We start from the raw sequence: 20,426 nt of genomic DNA on the forward strand, positions 1-20,426 counted from the left end.
AAGGATGATTTTGCACTCCTGTTCCTCCTGCCTTAGCTTCCTGAGGGCTGGGATAACAGGTATACACCATTACATCTGTCTTTAATGTGGTACTGGGGATGTAACACAGGGTTTCCTGCATGCTAAGCAGGCCCTCTACCAACTGAGCTACATATCCAGCCCTTTCACCTACATTAGAGAGCCATTTGACAGTGTCTACATTAAACACGCTGAAGCCGTTGCTCAGTAATTATATCCAAAGGGGTAGTGCCCACAGTAAAAATAAATAAATAAATAAATAAATAAATAAATAAAATAAAAAATGTGGGAGTCTAGAGAAGACAAATACAAGAGTACAACTTCTTCAAGATTTATTTTTATTTAGTTATGTGTCTGTGTACATGTGTGGCCGCACATACCTGTGCAGGCAGATGCCAGAAGAACATGATGGATCCCTCGGAGCTGGAGTTACAGCTATTCGTGGGATTCTCAGCCTGTTACATGAGTGCTAGGATCCAAATCCCATTCCTCCTGATTGCACAGAAATGCTCTTAACTGTTGAGCCATCTCTCCAGTCCCCTGTTCACACCAATTTTATGCATAGTCCCCAAATGGAAGCCAGGGAAATCATCACAAACAGAAGACAGTATAAACAAGCTGTAACACATGACCAAACAACACATTCCCTCTTCGCAAAGCCTAACCAGAGAACTGTACATACACTGATGTGTGGAGCCAGTTCCTGCTGGAAAGTGGTACTGTGATTAATTAACGTAGCCTTGGGGACTCCTTAGTGTTGTATAAAATAAAGTTTGTTTTGTTCCCCTTTAAAAAATGGTGGGGTTATTGTTTGCTTGTTTGTTTTTTGTGGCCTCGTTTGCATGTTTAATTAGTGATCCTTCTGTGTCTGCAATTAGCACCATGGTGATGAATAAAATAACTCCTTTAAAGCCCCATTTGTGCATCAGAGGTGCACAACCAGGTGTAATTAATTCTTCATGAATAAATCATGGCTGATTAACTAATCTGTTTGTTACTAACATATTACGGAACAACTCCCACCTGAGCACAGGTAATTTTTCTCTGCCGGACAGAGCCAGAAGCTAACACAAAACCGACTCTTAAAAAAGTGCACTTCTAAGCAGCAAGTATTATTGGTGCAGTCGGGAGCTTCTGAGTTGTAGCAGTCAAATGCCATTGAGCTGCACAGGCGATCATCAAGAGAGTGATGGAAACGGCCCCTACATCTGGAGGCCGGAGTGCAGGGCAGGTCTCACACTAACCCATCCGCTAGAGGGACTGTTGAAATTCAAAGAGCTGGCCCCAGGCCGCAGAGCTCCACACACAAGTGGGTCCAGAAGAGGGCCGATGATTCTGCTTTCCTAGCAAGTTCCCATATGGTGCTGATGCTGATGAAGGGATCGTGCTCAGGGAACCCCCCTCCCTTTCTCTTCTGCTAGGGATGATTTACAATTGCTGTGCTTCCCAAGTCCTTTCTAGAGATTCTAACAGGTTTGTTGCAGTTTTTGCTTTTTGAAGCAGGGTCTCAGGGAGCCTGTGATGGCTTCAAATTCATTGGCTAGACAGCTGGAGCTGGCCTTGGAATTCTGATCCTTCCTACTTTTCCCTCACCAGTGTTAGGTTTACAGGTGTGTACCACATGCCTGGCTGGGTGGTGGGGAATCCCCACAGTCCTAGCTCTCACTTTCTACCTTGTTTGAGGCTGAGTCTCTGAGTGTTTGCCACTGTGCTGTATGTGTTGGCCTGTGAGTTTCCAGGTGTCGTGGGGTGGGGGGGTGGGTAGGGAGTGGATATGGAAGGATAATGGTTGGAGGTGGATTCTCCCATCTTGACAAAAGTATAATGGGATTACAGCCACTTGTCACTGCATCCATCTTTTACCGGGATTCCAAGGATAAGGCTTGCCTGGCAAGTGTTTCACTCATCAAGCCCCCAGCCCACCTAATACATCCTCTCTTCTATTAATTTTCTGAGTTTTGTCCTAGGTTTTAGTTATTAAACATGAGTGCAAAAATAAAGAAAATGATTTTTATTACATGTATTTGGTTTTTGTATATGTGTGAGTGTATGCATTCTACAGCAGCTATATATGTATATATAAGTCAGAGGACAACATGCAGGAGTTGGTTCCCTGTTTCTACTGTGTGGGTCCCAGGAATCGAACTCAGGTTGTCAGCCTTGAAGGCAAGTGCTTTAGCCACTCAGCCATCTTGCTAGCCCTCAAATCATCGTTTTGTTTCTTTTGGCTACACTGAAATTTTCATTGTCCTCAACTTTACATTGTCCCTCAACACAAACTGTTTCATTTTGCTATCTTCACAGCTCATACAGATCCAAATACGCCCCCCACCCCCATCACAGGACAAGCTCCCTAACAGTTTTTAGTCTATTAGTCTTAGTGTTGTTACATTGTGAGATGTTTTCCTGTGTGTCACTCAGGATGGTACTCTGAGCCAAGCAACTGCAGTCTTCAGTTCAGCTGTCCCACTTGCAAAAGACCATGCCAGCTGGGTTCCTTAACTTAGAGGGGTGGGGAGGTCACAGGACCCTCACCTGAGTATCTAGCCTCTCCTTCCACCTATGGTATGGAATGCTTCCCTAATCACAAACACTAAGGACGTGGGGGCTCCATCTGTGCCGCTACAGGAAAGTCATCATCGTTGCTGGTTAAAGCCTTTCCCGGTGCCACATTTCAGGAGGGCACAGCCATGCTTCTGCAAGTAATCCCTCTCTGGTGCTCCGTAAGTAAGCCCAATAGCTCACTGGTGCCCTGAGGGAACTTTGGTGGCCTTGTACCTCAGTTTCTCTTTGGAAACTCAGATGAGGGGGAGGAAATGTTTATGTGACCCACAAGGAAGGGATTTTTAGCAACATTGCATTTCCACAGAGCTACTAATTCTTCTGAACAGCTGTGAAATACTCTGTCAGGTACCCGAGTCTAAATTTAAGTGGCCTCGGCTGGCTCCTTATCAATGAACTTCTCCCTTTGGTTGGCAGTCATAATCAAAAGGAGTGACATCGGGTGGGCAGTGGTGGCGCACACCTTTAATCCCAGCATTTGGGAGGCAGAGGCAGGTGAATCTCTGTGAGTTCAAGACCAGCCTGGTCTACAAGAGCGAGTTCCAGGACAGAGCCGCAGAGAAACCCTGTCTCGAAGCCGCCCCACCACCACCCCCAAAAAAGAAGAGACAGCATCACTCCCTGCTGAATGAGGTTCCTGAAGATACACACAGGCAGGGACCAGAGCCCTTCATCAGCTAAGGAGTCAGGAGATGAGATGCTCTCTCACCTCCATCGGCCGCCTTCCCTTTCTGCTCTTCACAAGAGGGTTGAGGACACTGGTCGGTGGGCTTGCTGAAGCAAGCTCTGGGCATTTGTTGCTGGTTTGGCTTGGGGTTTTGTATTTGTTTTGGTATGGAGAAAACACTGTGTTTAGCAGTGGCCACAGCCCAGCACAAGTGTCTCTAGACTGTCAGTGTTCCCTCTAAGACAATAGCAGCGCCACCCTTCATGTCAACTCGTCCATCAGGTCGCAGGGAAATGTCCAGTTCCCCTCCTCGGCGGGAACACTGAAAGGCTTAAAGAGAACACAAGAGTGGGGCCAGTTAAGAGCATTTCCCTGTGATTAACAAGCCATAAAGGGAAGGACTGATTGTTACAAACCCAGGCCAGTCTCCAGAATAAATCCCTTCAAATCCCTTCATGTGTCCATAGTCGTGTGTCATGTTGTGTGTGTCTCCCCCCCCCCCCCGCCCCTGCCATTCTCCTGCAGACCCAGAGGTCCACACACAGCTGATGTACACACACTGCCCGGTCCTTTCCTTCCTGGACCTTTTAGTGCGCCTCTGAGAAGGCCCCATCTTCAGCCCTGAATTAAACAGAGGGAGTTTGTTCTCTCATAACATATTAAAGCAACCATATGTGCCAGGCCCACCAAATCTGGCCTCAGATTTCTAGGAGCTCTGGAAGTCATTACACTCACCCAGGATAGAGAAAAGGGATTGTCCATCTCAAAGGTTACATACCAAGCTAATTACACTGATCACAATTTATTAAATACTTACAGTATCAGAAATATCTGTGTTTGGGGAGGCAGGGGTGGAAAGGGTTGGGAGTGGTAGGGGTCACTGAAAGGGAGATGTTTCCAGGATATTTCACACAAGTGATAAAATATATGTAACACACATGTACACACATATGTATATGATCTACTTTTTTTTGTTTTTTGGTGTTATTTTATTTTTGAGACAGGGTTTCCTTGTGTAGCCCTGGCTGTCCTGGAATTAGCTCTGTAGACCAGGCTGGCCTTGAACTCAGATATCTGACTATCTCTGCCTCCTGAGAGCTAGGATTAAAGGTGGGCACCACCAACAACCAGCTCAGATCTTATTATGTTTTTAAGGAGCTAGTGCACTTGAGAATAGATACGAGCCTAAAATGAGGCAAATAAATTTGAGCTGGGCCTAGTATTGAACAATCCAGCCCTTAGGAGTTATATGCAAATGGATGGCTAGCCTGGTCTACATAGCAAGACACTGTCCCAAAGAGTTGAGGGATGGGCTCTGACTGTATGGTTGAGCATTTACAAAGCCCTGAGTTGAACACACAAGCACCCAAAAAGGAGGGGAGAGAGGGAAGTATCTGCCCTACCTCGCATCTCTTTCTTCCCAAGCTGCTGGGACCAGTAACTGCTGAGAACGGTGTGCGCCGATCCTGAAAAGTAAGACGCTATTAGAATAGGCAAAGAAAACGAAGTGTGTGTCCCTGATTGCGTTATGTGAAAAATCACTTACGCGGTGTGGCTACACCTTAGATGACCTAATCCTAATGTCAACCAGGCCACAGCAGAGTGTGAGGAAAGGAAGACGGGGTGTGTGTGTGTGTGTGTGTGTGTGTGTGTGTGTGTGTGTGTGTTATGAATCCACTCTCCCAAATTGTCTATCAACTATGCCTTACTGTTTCTGAAGGATTAGACTCCAGGGATTTGCTTGCTTGTTTTCTGACACACAGGGTTCCACGTCACTCAGGCTGGCTGGAATTCTTTATGTAGCTGAGACTGATCTTGAACTCCTGGTCCTCCTGCCTCTACCTGCTGAGTGCTGGGATTACAGGTGTGAACCCTGTCTTAAAAAACGGTGTGGGGGCCAGTGGCACAATGGATAACCCGTCTGACTATGAAAAACGGGGGAGAGGAGAAGAAAGTAAAAATGCTACAATTTTATTTATAACTGGCTGAAAAGTCTCTAGGGAAGGGAAGAAAGGAATAAAGTTCTCTCTTCTCACCCATCAGACAAGCTTACTGAGCATTATGGGATGTCTAAGTATGGTAACCAACATTCTGCTTTGCCCAAGACTGTCTTAGGGTCCCTCAATACCACTCTACCCTAGCTGGCCCAAAGATCTTCACCTTCTAGAAAACAGTACACACAAAAGTGCACTGCTTGTCATCCTTGGAGAAGCAGCTATGTGTATGCACGCTGCCATGATATGCTGGCTAGTTTTATGTCAACTTGACATAAGCTAGAGCCACTGGAAAGGAGAGAACCTTAACTGAGAAAATGCCTCCATAAGATCTGGCTGTACAGGATTTTCTTAATTAGTTATTGATTAGGGAGGGCACAACCCATCGTGGATGTACCATCCCTGGGCTGGTGGTCCTGGGTTCTATAAGAAACAGGCTAAGGAAGCCATGATGAGCAAACCAATAAGCAGACCCTCCGTGGCCTCTGCATCAGCTCCTCCCTCCAGGTTCCTATTTAGTTTGAGTTCCTGTCCTGGCTTCCTTCAGGGATGGACTACAATGTCGAAGTGTAAGTCAAATGAACCCTTTCCTCCCCAACTTGCTTTTGGTCTTGGCGTTTCGTCACAGCAATGGGAACCCTAAGATACATGGGGAGAGACTCAGTGGACTTCATAGATGCTGTGGGCATTTTCTCCAGTCTTATGCAATACTTTGCTGAGCTTGTGTTCGTGCACTTTGTTTCAGAGAACTCAATGAAGTACCAGAACCACATGGCTCCAAGCATTTGGAGCCTCTGCCCAGCCCCTTTCAGCCTTGAACTCCATTTTCCCCAGCAACCCCCTCCATCAAGCACCCCTACCCTTGGCCACATAGATCACTATTGTCAGAGAGGGTATAAATACATGGTGTGACATTCTTGCTCATCTTTGATGTCACTCCTCTGCTTCCAACCGGTACAAGGTCTGCAAGTGTTGGCTCAGGGTTCTAGGTGCATCGCTAGTGAAGGACGTAGGTCTGTGGATGTAGCTCTGTGAAGGAGCCAGTGCCTAGCAAGCAAGGCGACCCTGGGTCTAATCCCCAATATTAGGAGAGGTAGAGCAGGAAGAAAAAGAGGCAGAGACTGAACATAGCTAATGTTTGTTGGGCATTTACCATGTGCCAGGCACTGTATTTCCCCCCTCAGGCATGTGCTGTGCTGACCCAACCCTCTGAGGCTATTAGTCACATCACATAGAGGAGGGACGGAGACTTTCAGGGTTTGTCACCTGTCCAGGTGATAAGAACAAGGAAGGCAGGGATGCAGAACTTCCTTTTTAAAGCATCTTTTCATAGATTTCAGTGAAGGGGTAGGGGGGGGAGAAAGAAAGATGGAAGGACAAAGGCAGCCCAAGCCACCCAGCCGGGCATGGTGGCACATAGCTGTAACCCCAGCATACGTATGTAATCCAGCCCTTGGAAGGTAGAGGCACGAGGAGGCAGCAGGAAGCCAAAGTTGTCCTCGGTTCATGCTGAGTTCGAGACCAGCCCAGGTTACACGAAACCCTATTTCAGGAAACAAAATCAAAGCAAGGCATCTGAAGTGTCACATGAAAGCTTTTTGCTTTAGTTTCTTTCCTTGTAGCTGGGATAAAATATTGTGACAGAAGCAACTTCAGGAGCAGAGAGTTTATTCTGGCTCACGGGTCAAGGCGTGGCCCTTCATAGCTTCCCAGTTGGCTGCAGGAGCTTGAAGCAGCTGCTCACATCACAGCCACAGTCAGGAGAGGGCAGTAAATGCAGCTGCTGCTTAGCCACTCTCCATTTACACAAGCCAGGATCCCAGTCCGGGAATAAAGGTAGGCTTGCCCACTTAACATATTCAAGGTAATTCCTCAGAGTTGTGACAGAGACCCATCTCCCAAAGTGGTTCTGGACGCTGTCACATCGACAACACCAAGCACCACGGTGTGTAGCTATTTGTATTCCTCCTCTTCCCTAGTCAAGTCACCCCTGATTGTAAGTAAAGAATACCTGTTACCGGGTCTTCAGGCAAACCAACCCATGGTGCAAAGTATCTGGAGTAGAAGTCATATTGGGGTGTCTGCCCCTCAGGCTGTCCTCTGAGAGTGAGAATGAGTCCTTTCACCTTCCCTGTCTTTTCAATTCCAGGCAGAGGCTTTGTGTTCACTTTCAGGGTCTCTAGAAAGGACCTTGAGCACAAGCAGAAGGGATCAGCAATAAGCATTTCATAGACCACCCCCAATACTGCATAGAAAAGAGGCTGAGCTGTGCCCAGATGGCTCAGCAGAGGGAAGGGAGAGCCTAGCCTGCCTTTGGTATCTGCCTATGGGAAAGAAAGTGGTTGGTCCAGGCATGATGGCAGATGCCTCTAATCCCAGCACTCAGGAGGCAGAGGCAGGTGGATCTCTGTGAGTTTGATGTTAGCTTGGTCTATAGAGCTTGTTCCAGAACAGCCAGAGCTATACAGTGAGACCATGTCTCAAAAGAAAAGTCATGTGTTGGAGATAGCAGAGCTAGAAACCTGGGTGCTGGCATGTAAATGGTTAAACATGGCATTTACCTGCTGTAAGAGTCGCTGAGCCGGACCAGGAGTTTTCGGGTATCTGGAGAGTACTGGATATCCTGGACTAGGGTGTCACCTATGGCTGCCTGTAAAGCAGATCAAAAATGCCTCAGAGGGCTGACAAGATGGTTTAATGAGAAAAGGTACTTGCTGAATTCAGTCACCCAGACCCAAATGACTCCTGCAAGTTGTCCTCTGACCTCCAACCTCACACCATGGCTTGCCCAGCATGCATGGAGCCAAAGCACCACATAACCAGGCAAACGGATGAGAAGTCATGGTCAAGCTGCAAAGATAGCCCAGTTGGCAAAGTGCCTGCTTTGCACTCATGAGGACCTGTGTTTAACTTTGTTTGGTTTTTATTTTTTGAGAAAGGGGTTCTCTGTGTAATGGCCCTGGCTGTCCTGGAACTCACTTTGTAGACCAGACTGGCCTTGAACTGACAGAGATCTGTCTGCCTCTGTCTCCCAAGTACTGGGACTAAAGGAGTGTGCTAACACTGCCCAGATACAATACATATTTTTAAAGCCAGGCATAATGACCAACAGTTGTTATCTGACTGTTGGGGAGACAGAGACAGGAGGTTCCCCAGAGCTTGCTGGAGCTCCAGAACAAAGAGAGATCCTGCTTAAAAGGAGGTTGTGTCTGGAAAGATGAATAAGAACGCTTGTGGACATGGATCCCCAGCACCTACCTACATAAAAGGCCAAGTATGGCCACATGCACACACATACCTGTAAACCCTGGAGATGAGGGGAGGTGACACAGGAGACTTTCTGAGGCTATTTTGTGTGTGTGTGTGTGTGTGTGTGTGTGTGTGTGTGTGTGTGTGTGTAAGTGTGAAGGTCAGAGGACAAGTCGCAGGCGTTAGTTCTCTCCTTTTGGTACCAGGCCTACCCTCCGGTTGGATAGTGATATGGCCGCTACAGCAAGGCTTTGCCTCTAAGCACTAAGATGCTCCAGTTCCCGTGGCTGAGGCCCCTCTGCCTTAAATGCTATTTGCAGTTGTGTAGTTGTTTGTTTTCAACAGAAATATTCCCTCCTGGAGAGGGGAGGAAGGCTCCTCAGACTCAAGAAGCAAAGGAAATCCAGAAAATTACAGACTCACAAGGCTGGTTCCTAAGGCTATGAAAGCATCAGCAGTTGTTCTCAAGTGGAGACTCTGGGATGGAACTGCCCACAGGTTGTACAGGGAGCTCCAGGGATGCAGCCACTGTCCCCCATGCTGGAAAGGGTCTTTTAGTGACCCAGCTCCTTTTGGGATCACAACAAAGCTCACTGAGCTAGACTCCATGAGATTGTTTTTTTGGTCAGCTCTGTGTGCCCATCTAGGGTAAATGGTCACATGTTCACATTTCCCAGTTAAAGTCAGTCCCATCACAGCAGGGGAGAAAAGGACAGTGGTACACATGTGCGGAGGGCTTCTCAGCAGAGTCCCAAACATGTTTTTCTAATGGTCTCCCTTGCTCTGATGTGGTCCCTTCCATTTTCCCCTGTGCACCCGTGGTTCTAGACCCTCCATAGGACAACTGCAGTGATTATCTCACTGGGTGACACTGAAAATAAAATGAAGCCGGGTGGTGGTAGCACACGCCTTTAATCCCAGCACTCGGGAGGCAGAAGTAGGCAGATCTCTGTGAGTTCAAGACCAGCCTGGTCTACAAGAGCTAGTTCCAGGACAGTCTCCAAAGCCACAGAAAAACCCTGTCTCAAAACAGGCCTCCCCCAAAGAAAATAAAATGAGATAGTGTGGGTAAAACACTTAGCACATGGCATCACCCACAGAGCTGGCTCTCGAAGCCATCTTCTTCATAACAATTATGGTGGAAGTGATGGCTCACACACTATAGACCCACAAAAAGAACAAGCAATATGTCTTGTCCTCACTGGGTTGCACCCAGACTTTCTTTGCCCTCCTCCTCTCTCTCAGTGTCCAACACTCAAACTGATGATAGTGACAACTGCCAGCACTTTCCAACCTTTCTTTTTGCCTTTTTTTCTACATATTTCATGGACTGGTCTTTCCTATAGAAAATCTAACATTGGTGCAATAGTGGCATGACCCTTATGGGGAGTAATCAACCACTTTCTCATTACACTAGAGGCCTGCTTCACGGGCTAGAACTCATTTCTCATACTGTGAGCCCGGTTAAGTGGCCATGGCTGGGAAGGTCAAGAGCCCTAAGAGGGGACCGACTACTGTGGTTTTGGTAAATGGGCATGAGTCACACAACCTTCTAAATACTTGTGTTTGTATCTATAGGTCAGTGCTATCCTCAGCCTTTGTCAGAGAAGCTTAGTTTTACAGTAAGTAGTGGTTAATGCACAGACTCGTCATTGGTCAAAAGCTGAAATGAAGTAGCTTTTGAGTGTGTGGCCCTAACTGAGACATATATCATTATCTATTCCCAAGGTTCAGAGAACACAGTAAGAAGGAGGAGATATGGGAAGACTGTAAAAGTCAAAGGATGGAAGAGCACTCCAGATGGATCTTCTAGACATGGCATGCCCACTGCACTCATGAGCTCATGAACACCACAACAGCCATGGCTGTCTGCAAAACATCAGGCTGGTCAACATTGCATCGTAGATAGGGAGGAGCTCATGAGGTCCACAGCTTCCCCGGTAGACTATTGGCAGTTAATGGCAACTGAAGACAGGGTGTCATTTTGTCAGTGTTATGACCACTGATAAATTGCCCAGATTCCAGTAAGTAACAACCACCTCTACTCAGTGCTCATGCAAGCAACTCTGTTTAAACTGTGTGGGACAGACAGACACACACATACACACAGAGAGGGGGGGAGGAAGAGGGAGAGGGAGAGGGACAGACAGACAGACAGACAGACAGACACACCCAGAAGTGTGCAAAGTAGGGAAATTGTTGGAAAGAACTGTTTCAGTGGGAGAGGGAGAGGGAAGAGAGGAATGGTAGTGGGAGAAAAAAAGACCAAAATTTGTTCTATACAGGTCTGAACTTGCAAAGGAATTTTTAAAGAAAGAAAATCCCCAGTTCTTGAACTTTCATGGGCACACCATCACCCCTGGCTGATTTCTCCTTCCTTCTGGAATGAACAGAAATCCAACCTTTCATTGTTCAAGGGGGCTGAGGATGCCTGATACCTTCTTCATTGCCTCCTACAGGTCTCTCTCTCTCTCTCTCTCTCTCTCTCTCTCTCTCTCTCTCTCTCTCTCTCTCTCCCCTCCCCCCTCTCTCTCCCTATGCCCTAAACTCCCTATCTTACTCCTGTCCCTCAATGGAGGTTATATTGCTCATAGACATAGTTAAATGTGTTGGGTGTGGTGGCATGAACCTGTCGTCCCAGCAAGCATTTGATAGGCAAGAGAATTTCAAGTTCAAGGCTAGCCTAGGCTACACAGTGATTACAACTCTATGAAAGTGAGTAATCTTACCAAATAAATACAATACTAACATGCTAATCTGAAATTACCTAAGCTTTCACGGCCCATTTTGATGGGGATCACATTATGTCAGAACAAAGTCCAACAAGAATGCAAAGTAAATTCTGAGTACCTGTGAGAAAACAAGACAGGAGTCTTGTAACCTCAGTGTCTTCAAAAACATGGAATTGTTCTGAAATATAGTTTTATGCCTCTCCTAACTGTAGTGGGTAGGAGTGAGTTTACATCACATTTATTCATTACAACTGTAATGAATATGGTTAATATGCCTCTATGAAAAAACATGTTTGCCAAGTGCAGCTTGGCCTTGTGAATATCCACTTGACTCAGGTGACTCTTCTTAACCCTCAGAGGATGAATAGTCTGATTCTCTGAAGAAAAGTTGACTATTGCATGAGGCTTTAGTCCACCTCACGTTTAGGCCCCACTCTCCCAGGTTCACACACCGATCAGAGTGGTAAACAACATTACACCAGAGCTTTCTGTTCAAACACGAACAAGTGACCACCACATCACAAGGCTCTAACTGGATTCTTTCCACCAACCTTTATCAAGCCTTCCACTTCATGGAAGTCCTAGAAGAGGGAAAGACATATAGTCAGTGCTGAACAGGAGAGCTGCAGGCTAAACACAGTTTGTGGAAATAACTGTATGGATTACAATTAGACATAAATACAATAAGAAAGAGCTAACCTGGGGGAAGGCTGGGTAGAGAGGAAAGTCTAAGACAATCCCGTCCTCTGCTCTTCTGGCCTTTAGTTCCCCACTCATGGTGGCAAAGGTTAGAGTGCTGTTTGTGTTCTCTGGACAGAGGAGGAATCAAGCAAGAATCAGAAAATAAGCTTGGTACAGGGGACTTCCCTAACCCCCAATACTAGGAACTGAATCTGGCACCACACAGATTCAAGGCAAGTGACCTAACACTGAGCTATATAATCCCAGCCTACTTTAAATGGTTTTTAAAAAACATTTTCTGTTGGGCTAGAGAGATGGTTCAGTGGTTAAAAGCACTGGCTGATCTTCCAGAGGACCTGGGTTCAATACCCAGCAAACACATGGTGGCTCACAACCATCTGTAGTGGGAACTGATGCCCCCTTCTGACATAGAGGTGTACATGCAGGTAGAGCACGTATATTTTTTAATACATTAAAATATATATTTGCTGTTTTATTTTTCAAAGCAAGATCTTAACTATGGAACCCCCACTAACCCGGAACTCCCTATGTATGCCAGGCTGGTTTTGAACTCACAAAGACCTATTTGCTTCTCCCTCTAAAGTACTGGTGGTCCATACATGGGATACTAGTACTGGAAATATGACGGCAGGAATGTCAAGAGCACAGCATCTTCCATAGCTACAGAGAGGACCCAGGGCAAGCCTGAGACATAAGTACCTGTCTCAGAAAATTATACATACGGGAGCCAGGTGTGGTGGCACACATCTTTAGTCCCAGCATTGGAGAGGTAGAGGCAAGAGGAGCTCTGTTTGAGACCAGTCTGGTCTATAGAGTAAGTTCCAAGACAGCCAGGACTACCTGGCTGAGAGAAAAACAACATATATGCATGCATAATACAAGTATACACAAAGTAAAATTCGGATTACTTATTTTGTGAAACAGCACAGCCGCAGAGGCCAGGGTGGCATGGCCGCACAGAGGAACCTCACTCACTGGTGTAAACCACCTTAGTCCAAAGCAGGAACCTTCAGAGGAGGGAAAGCCAGAGTGACACAAGTCAGACCCACAGGGGCGAGTCTTCAGCTTCCAAGCATCTTCTAAATCTCTCGCTGGTGTGGTTAACAGCAATTGTTATCTATCAAAGGACAAATGCAGACTAAACAGACATCCACAGGCTCCCTGGGGCTGGGTCTGCAGCAGAAACAGTAGGTTCACAAACACCCTCTTAGTCTATTCGGGTTGTTGTAACAGAACTCCACTGATTGGGTGACTTGGAGAAAAGAATATCTGTAATAGACCCGATAGCTTGCAGGTTCAGGGTCTAGGGGCTGGCACCTGGGGAGCATCCTGTCACTGTATCAGCCCAGGGCAAGGCACAGACACACGAGGGCGCCAAACACCCATGTCCCAGAAGCCCACTCTTGAGATACCAACCCGCCCTCACAGAGGTGACACCACTTTTTTATCTTCTATTAGGATCTACCCCCTGGGGACCCATTTTTCCAATACATGACCTTAGGTGGTGGGAAACCTTCAACTTTAAACTTAGACTTAACTTCAATACGCTGCCTCCTATATGAACTAAAACCCACAATTGCTATCTGCAGGAAGATAATACATAAGCATCTCCTTAAACCTCCCTCCCAAGACTCAGCTTCACCAGCCACGCAGGAATCTATGAAAAATGTGCATTTACTTTGTGTGAAGTTGTCACTTGGTTGCAGTTTCCTGATGAAAGCTGTTTCGGAGAGGTTCATTTCCCTTGCAATTTGTTGATGGGCGTCTTCAGTCAATGTCTTAATTGGGAACAAAAGATTATGGAGACTTTGGAAACACAACTCAGACTTCCTTGCATGGCCAACTACCCTTAGGTAACAGCAGTTTACTCTCAACTTATGAAATACATGTTACGTGCCGAGTAATTCCAGGCATGTTTATGCAGACAGTTTTTCAGACGCCCAGGCCTACAGCACCTATGTGGGATCAGAATGTGCAAAGCCACAGGTGTGAAAATCGGTAAAACTGGGTCAGGTTCCTCTTTGTCAATTTGTTGTCAAATAAAAGATCTTCTGCTCTTCTTAATTCACTGTTTCCAAGTGCAGGGAATCAACCCCAGGGACTCATGCATGCTGGGCAAGTGTCCTGTCAATGAGCTATAGCCACAGCCAATTTTAATTAATTGATTACTTTTTCTTTGTACACAAGTACTAAGATGCCCAGGTGGGTCTTCAACCTGTGATTCTTCTGCCTTGGCCTCTTGAGAAGCAGGGATTGGGGGCTGCACACCCAGGCCTGGTTTTTTGCTCTATATTTTTGTTGATTCAGGGTCTCATTGTAAAGCTCAAGCTGTCCCGGGATTCACTATGTATGTAGCCCAGGTTATCTCCATACATATAAACCCTCTTCCTCATCTCCTAATTGCTGAGATTTCAGGTATGTGCCACCATCCCCACCTACCATTTTCCTCTAATTTGCATTTTTAAAAAGAAATTACATCTGTGGGAAGGGGCTGGACATGTGTACTTTTGAATACCATGATGCCCTTGTGGAGTTAAGAGAAAAACATGTGGAAGTTAATTTTTTTTCCTCCCACAATGTGGGTCCTGAAGATCCAACTCTGGTCATCAGACTTGGCAGCAAGTGCTTTTTCCTCGGGAACAATCTCACTCAGCCCCAGCATTTTTTTATTTTTATAAAGTTAAACCCACTAATACATACAAAACGCTTCTCCAGCATCAACACTCCACAGTACTTAAAATGAGACCTATGCTAGTTTCTGATAAGAAAAGCCTTTTCTTCTATGCCAAGCGGTCAGTTTAACATTCTGGGGCATGTATGCCACAGTATGCATGTGGAGGTCAGAAGACAACCGTTTGGACTCAGCCCTCACCTTCCATCTCTAACTGGGCTCCAGGGATTTAACTCAGGTCATCAGGATTGTGCAACAAGCACCTTCATTGGCTGAGCCGTGTTTCTGACCTTTCAAGCAATTAAACAAACAAACAAAGTTGAGAACAGTGGCCCATACCTGCAGTCCTGCTACTCAGGAGGTGGACACAGAAAGATTAAGTTAAAATTTTACTGAGGTTTATGTTCTGGAGTGGAAGAGAATTTAGAGAACCATGCAAATTCTTATTAGCTGGTAAAAACTGAATATTTAAATCCTTCAAATCTCAAGGATATTACTCGGGTATACAGACAGAGCGTGTCATCATCGCCCACCCCAGCCCCACTGCTGGCAAATATATATTTCTGACTTGGAGACGTGGGACTATACTCATTGTAGCGGAAGTGCGGGGCAGCCAGTTACACGTGAAAGGGGAGAGAGAGCAGGCCTGGCTAAGGAGGTCAGAGGACAGTTTTCAGGTGAACATCAAACACAAGGCAGTGCACTCTTCTGCCACTGCACTGTGCAGTCTGGGTTGCTGGCCTACAAGCTTCCGGAAGATTCTCAGGTCTCCATTCCCCTCTCTTGGTAGGAATGCTGGGAATACAGGTGTTTTCAATGTAGGCGCTGGGAACTGAACCCTAGTGAGCTGAAATCTGCTCATCAGACATACATGGCTCACACCTTCATCTGCCCCAGTGATTGATTCTCACCCATGAACCTGAACTGTCCTTGAGTGATTCTCACCCATGAACCTGAACTGTCCTTCCAGGGTGCAGCTTGGCCCTGGAAACCTGACTAGGGAGAGGGTCTCTATAGGGGACAGTCACAGGCTTTGATCAAACCTAGGAGGAGGCAGCTGCAACCCCATATTCTAGACATTCTGTCAGCGTTTCCACACAGACCAGAGGATGCCTGGCCTCTTCCTGAGCCTTACTCAGGGCTTCTTTGATAATTCCCATGGATCTGAGCACTGGGATCCTTGACATGGCTGTGGTCATAGCAAACAACACATACTCACCCAGGACTTCATCCAGTGCCCACAGTGTCGCCCACAGTGTCGCCCACAGTTAGGGAGGGTCTCTCCAATACAAGTAAAGTTATCTGAGGCCTCCCTCTCAGAAATGTCAAGGCTGTGTCTCCGAGGCCACTCTAGAGCTTGTCAAGATGACCATCATCATAGGAAGCTCCCTGCTTCCTACTGCCCAGGAAACAATACAACAGTCACCCAGAAGGCCAAGGAATATTTAACTATCTCGCTGGCCATAATCCTAATCAAAAGCCTATATATTTCTAATATAAGTTCAACTAATTCATTTATTTGGGGGAGGCGCATGTCCACCATGGCACACCTGTGAGGTCAGAGGTACATTTGCAGAGGAGATTTCTGCTTCCACCATGTGACTCCCAGGGATTGAACAGGTCTTTGGACTTGGTGTCAAGGAACTATCCCCTACTGAGCCATCATCTCAGGCAAAAGAGCTATGTATTACAATGAAGATTTTTGGCAAACTAACTTTTCCAGGTACTAGAGATCAACTCCTTCTAGTTTCTCCTTAATTTCTTGAATTAATAAATTACCTTATTTTCTTGATCCTAAAGAGATTTTTAAAACTATTTTGATTATTTTAAGAGAGAGAGAGAGAGAGAGAGAGAGAGAGAGAGAGAGAGAGAGAGAGAGAGAGAGAGAGAGAGAGAGAGAGAGAGAGAGAGAGAGAGAGACTGAGACTGTCTATCTGGGTTTGTACACATGAGTGCAGAGCTCCTGGAGGTCAGAAGAGAGTGTCAAATCACCTGCAATTACAGCCCTGGGCCCCCACTCCCTGCTGCTGCCTCTTCAATCAGCTCCAGTTCCTCTGCATGGGAATGTCTGTGGTCCTGACTCAGTCCTGTCATAACCTGAAGACATGACCATCACCGATATGACAGAGAACACAAGCCAAAGGAGCAAACACTCAGGATGGTCTCACGTCTTTTCCACAAGTCATGGGCTCCCCACACATCTAGGATTTCAGGCATGGGCCTTGAGAACGGAGTACTTACATTTTCCAGGAGGCAGACGGCAGCAGGATTGCCACGGAAAGCTGTGGTTGTGAACGCATCTGCTATGAAAATCGGGAGCTTCATTTTCCTCACTGGCTCTGTCTGCAAGGTCTCGGCCTTGCTGGGAGCCTGCTTCACTTCCTGTTGTTCCAAAACAAAAGCCAGAAAGTTAATGTTTCACTGGTGCACACATGCACACAGTTAATAGTTTCCCAGATACAAAGCCAAACAATTATTCTGACGTAACTCCTGCTTAAGACACCAGTCCTCTCATGTTTTCAGCCTTTCCATTAATTTAGCTTTGCAGAGAGAATCTTAATGCAGGGCAAGTGAGCACTTGCTTGGTGTGCACAGAGCCGTGGTTCCATCCCAGCACTGAAGGAGAGAAGGCTGCAGATCCAGCTCAGTCACTAGTGTTGTTTAGCGTGCACAAAGCCCTGGATCAAATCCCCTGTGGGCCTTAAACAGGACATGGTGGCACACATCTATAATCCTAGCACAAGGAAACTGAGGCAGGAGAGACAGAAAGGTTCAAAGCCATCCTCGGCTACACGGAGTTCCCAGGGCAACCTGGGATATATGAGACCCCATCACAAAACAATAGAGTTTACCATCGTACACAGTATATGAAAGTTTAATGTCCTTTAGTTTGAGAGATAAAGAGAAAACATTGGGTTTGTTTGTTTCTTGGTTTTGGTTTTTTATTGTTGTTTGCTTCATTTTTGTCTTTTGAGGCTGGGTTTCTCTGTGTAGCCCTGGAATTCCTGGAACTCCGTAGACCAGACTTGCCTTCTAACTCAGAGATCTGCCTGCCTCTGCCTCCCGAATGCTGGGATTAAAGGCGTGTGCCACCACCGGCTGGCAAACATTGCGTTTTCATCAGCAGGAAACAACATCAAATCACCCTCTTCTTGTTTTTTTTTTTTTATTCTTTGTAAAGATGGGGTTTTACTATGCAGCCTTTATGGCCTGGATCTTTTTTTTTTCTTAATCATTTTTTTATTTGAATTAGAAACAAGATTGTTCCATGTGACAATCCCAGCTCCCTTCTCCCTCCTGTCCTCTCCTACCACCACCCCCAACTAAAACCCTACCTATCACATATCCTTTCTTCTCTTCTTCCCCTGACTCAACCTTTCTGTTCCCTCATGACCTCTGCATCCTTCCTCTTCTTCCCTTCTCATTCTCCTAGCTCCCTCCCCCCTCTTCCCGTGCTCTCAATTTGCTCAGGGGTCAATTTGCTTGACCCTTCTCCCATCTCCAGGGGACCATGTATGTCTCTTTTAGGGTCCTCCTTGTTTACTAGCTTCTCTGGCAGTGTGGATTGTAGGCTGGTAATCCTTTATGTCTAAAATCCACATATGAGTGAGCACATATCATGTTTGTCTTTTTGTGATTGGGTTTCCTCGCTCAGAATGGTTTCTTCGAGTTCCATCCATTTGCCTGCGAATTTCAGGATTCCATTGTTTTTTTTTTCCACTGAGTAGTACTCCATTGTGTAAATGTACCACATTTTCTCTATTCATTCTTCAGTTGAGGGGCATCTAGGATGCTTCCAGTTTCCGGCTATTACAAATAGTGCTGCTATGAACATGGTTGAACAGGTGTCCTTATTGTATGAATGTGCTTCTTTTGGGTATATGCCTAAGAGTGGAATTGCTGGACCTTGTGGTAGACTGATTCCCATTTTCTTGAGGAGTCGACATACTGATTTCCAAAGTGGTTGTACAAGTTGATGGCCTGGATCTTAAGGCTGGTCTTGAACTCAGAGATCTGCCTGCCTCTGCTACCCTAGTTCTGGGAATAAAGTCCTGTGCCACCACACCTACCTTCCCTTTCTCCTTTTGAATTTACTTGGCTGCTAGAATAGTGTCTGGTACACCACAAATATATACTGAAAATATTTAATTGGCAATATACTCAGAACACATCTTAACTGAACTTTAGAGTCTCAAAGATAATCAGGAGGCTTGGTCATTGAAGCCATCTTCCAGGATGTGTCTCCATCAGTAGCATCACTGTTATGTCACTGAGTCTCAGCTTGTTTATGTGAATGTTTGAAGATGTCCTGTGGGTTGCACAGAAAGGACAAAAGCTTCTCTAATGGCACATGGTTCCCTTCTACACTCCTGGGCCTCACACATGACTGCTAACTGCTCTGCCACTCAGCTTGTTTACTGTTATGTGGGGTCAGGATCTTGCCATATTCTCCATGTTGGCCTTGAACTGTCTGTGCAACCTAGGCAGACCTTCAGCTTGCAATCCTCCTGTCTCAGCCTCCTGAATAGCTGAGATTACAGGCTTGTGTCTGCTGGCATCGGGTTTTCACAGATGTAATGGAAGCTTGTGAGCCAGACTCAGCGGCACAGGCCTATGATACCAGGAGACTGCAAGAGGAGGACTGCCCTGAGTTCAAGGCCAGACTGGGATATTTCAGTCTCAAAGAAAAAAATATTTAAGAAATATTATGTTGAGGGTTGGCTGATCTTCAGCCTTACTGGTTCCATCCATCAGCTCTTACTTCCTGGGAGAGAAAATACATGAACTCCAGTAACCAGAGTTACATCTGTAAATTTTTGAAATGTCAGTTAAATTGTTTTCTGAAATTACATGTGTGTGTGTTTGTGTGTGTGTGTGTGTGTGTGTGTTGTGTGGTGTGTTTATGTGTGTGTGTGTGTGTGTGTGTGTGTTGTGTGGTTAAGATCAGACACCCAGGTATGCTAAGCATACCTTTTACAACACAGATACATCCCTTCCCCATCCCTGAACTAATGTTTTTAAGAGATGAGAAGGGCTTAAGGGGTCCCTCTGCCTCGCCTTCTCCAGGACAGTCATAGTTTTTGGCTGTGAATATTTATAAGGGCTAATTCCAGGAGCAGAGAGATGTCTCAGCCACTGACCACACTTACAATGCAAGCCTGGACCACAGTTCAATCCCACAAAAGTGGGAGGAGCGACTTGTAATGATAACTCTTTCCACCAGCCGCCTGGGTTCTGCCGCCACTTTAGGGCCCCCAAATAACACAGAGAGACTTAATGTTAGTTACAATGCTGCTGGACAATGACTAGGATTTCTTATTTGCTAGCTCAGTTTTAATTATCAACCATAACTACTAATCTATATGTTTTTAATACAGACTTATCTTACCAAGGACACAGGCCTTATGGATCCTCTCCGGGATCACGTGGTGACTCTCTCCCTTTCCTACATTTCCCAGAATCCTCGTTCTTTCCTAGTCCCACCTAACTTGCTTCCCTATTGGCCAACAGTGCTTTATTTATCAACCAATAAAACAAACATACACAGAAGGACCTCCCCCATCAGAAACTGACTCCACAAAGTTGTCATCTGTTGTTGTCTGAGTTTTAGGTCCCCAGTAAGATCCGAGGATTTAATCCTGGAACCAGGGGTGTGACCCCACAGTTTGTAGTGTTTGCTTGGCATGCACAAGACTCTGCTTCTAGTCCCAGCATCGCTTAAAACACAGTGAAAACGGAATTATAGACTGATGCACGGGGCGTGGAAACTGATTTGTCAGCAGATGGGTGTGTGAGTGTTTTTCTCTGCTCTGCTGTTTTGTGACTCCATC

The 20,426-nt window shown here is 46.1% G+C and overlaps 1 protein-coding gene across 2 annotated transcripts; it reads right to left on the bottom strand.

The window, feature by feature from the left end:
* Positions 1 to 339: 339 nt before the first annotated feature.
* Positions 340 to 20,036, bottom strand: LOC100762717 (phenazine biosynthesis-like domain-containing protein). Of its 2 annotated transcripts, XR_004772045.1 has the most exons (11): positions 19,985 to 20,036; positions 16,837 to 16,977; positions 13,603 to 13,702; positions 12,833 to 12,931; positions 11,922 to 12,031; positions 11,774 to 11,803; positions 7,803 to 7,891; positions 7,253 to 7,431; positions 4,957 to 6,784; positions 4,651 to 4,713; positions 3,498 to 3,577 (listed from the first exon to the last, which is right to left on the bottom strand). XR_004772045.1 is itself a non-coding variant. In XM_027395030.2 (10 exons), exons 2-10 carry the CDS (start codon positions 16,918 to 16,920, stop codon positions 3,465 to 3,467), a joined length of 867 nt encoding a protein of 288 aa, XP_027250831.1. In that variant the 5' UTR covers positions 16,921 to 16,977; positions 19,985 to 20,036; the 3' UTR covers positions 340 to 3,464. The 2 variants fall into 2 exon arrangements, 1 of the variants encoding a protein (XP_027250831.1); XM_027395030.2 differs by lacking the exon at positions 4,957 to 6,784 and having other exon boundaries at positions 340 to 3,577.
* Positions 20,037 to 20,426: the final 390 nt, after the last annotated feature.

The sequence above is a fragment of the Cricetulus griseus genome, assembly GCF_003668045.3.
Source record: "Cricetulus griseus strain 17A/GY chromosome 1 unlocalized genomic scaffold, alternate assembly CriGri-PICRH-1.0 chr1_0, whole genome shotgun sequence".
NCBI classification, from domain to species: Eukaryota; Metazoa; Chordata; class Mammalia; order Rodentia; family Cricetidae; genus Cricetulus; species Cricetulus griseus.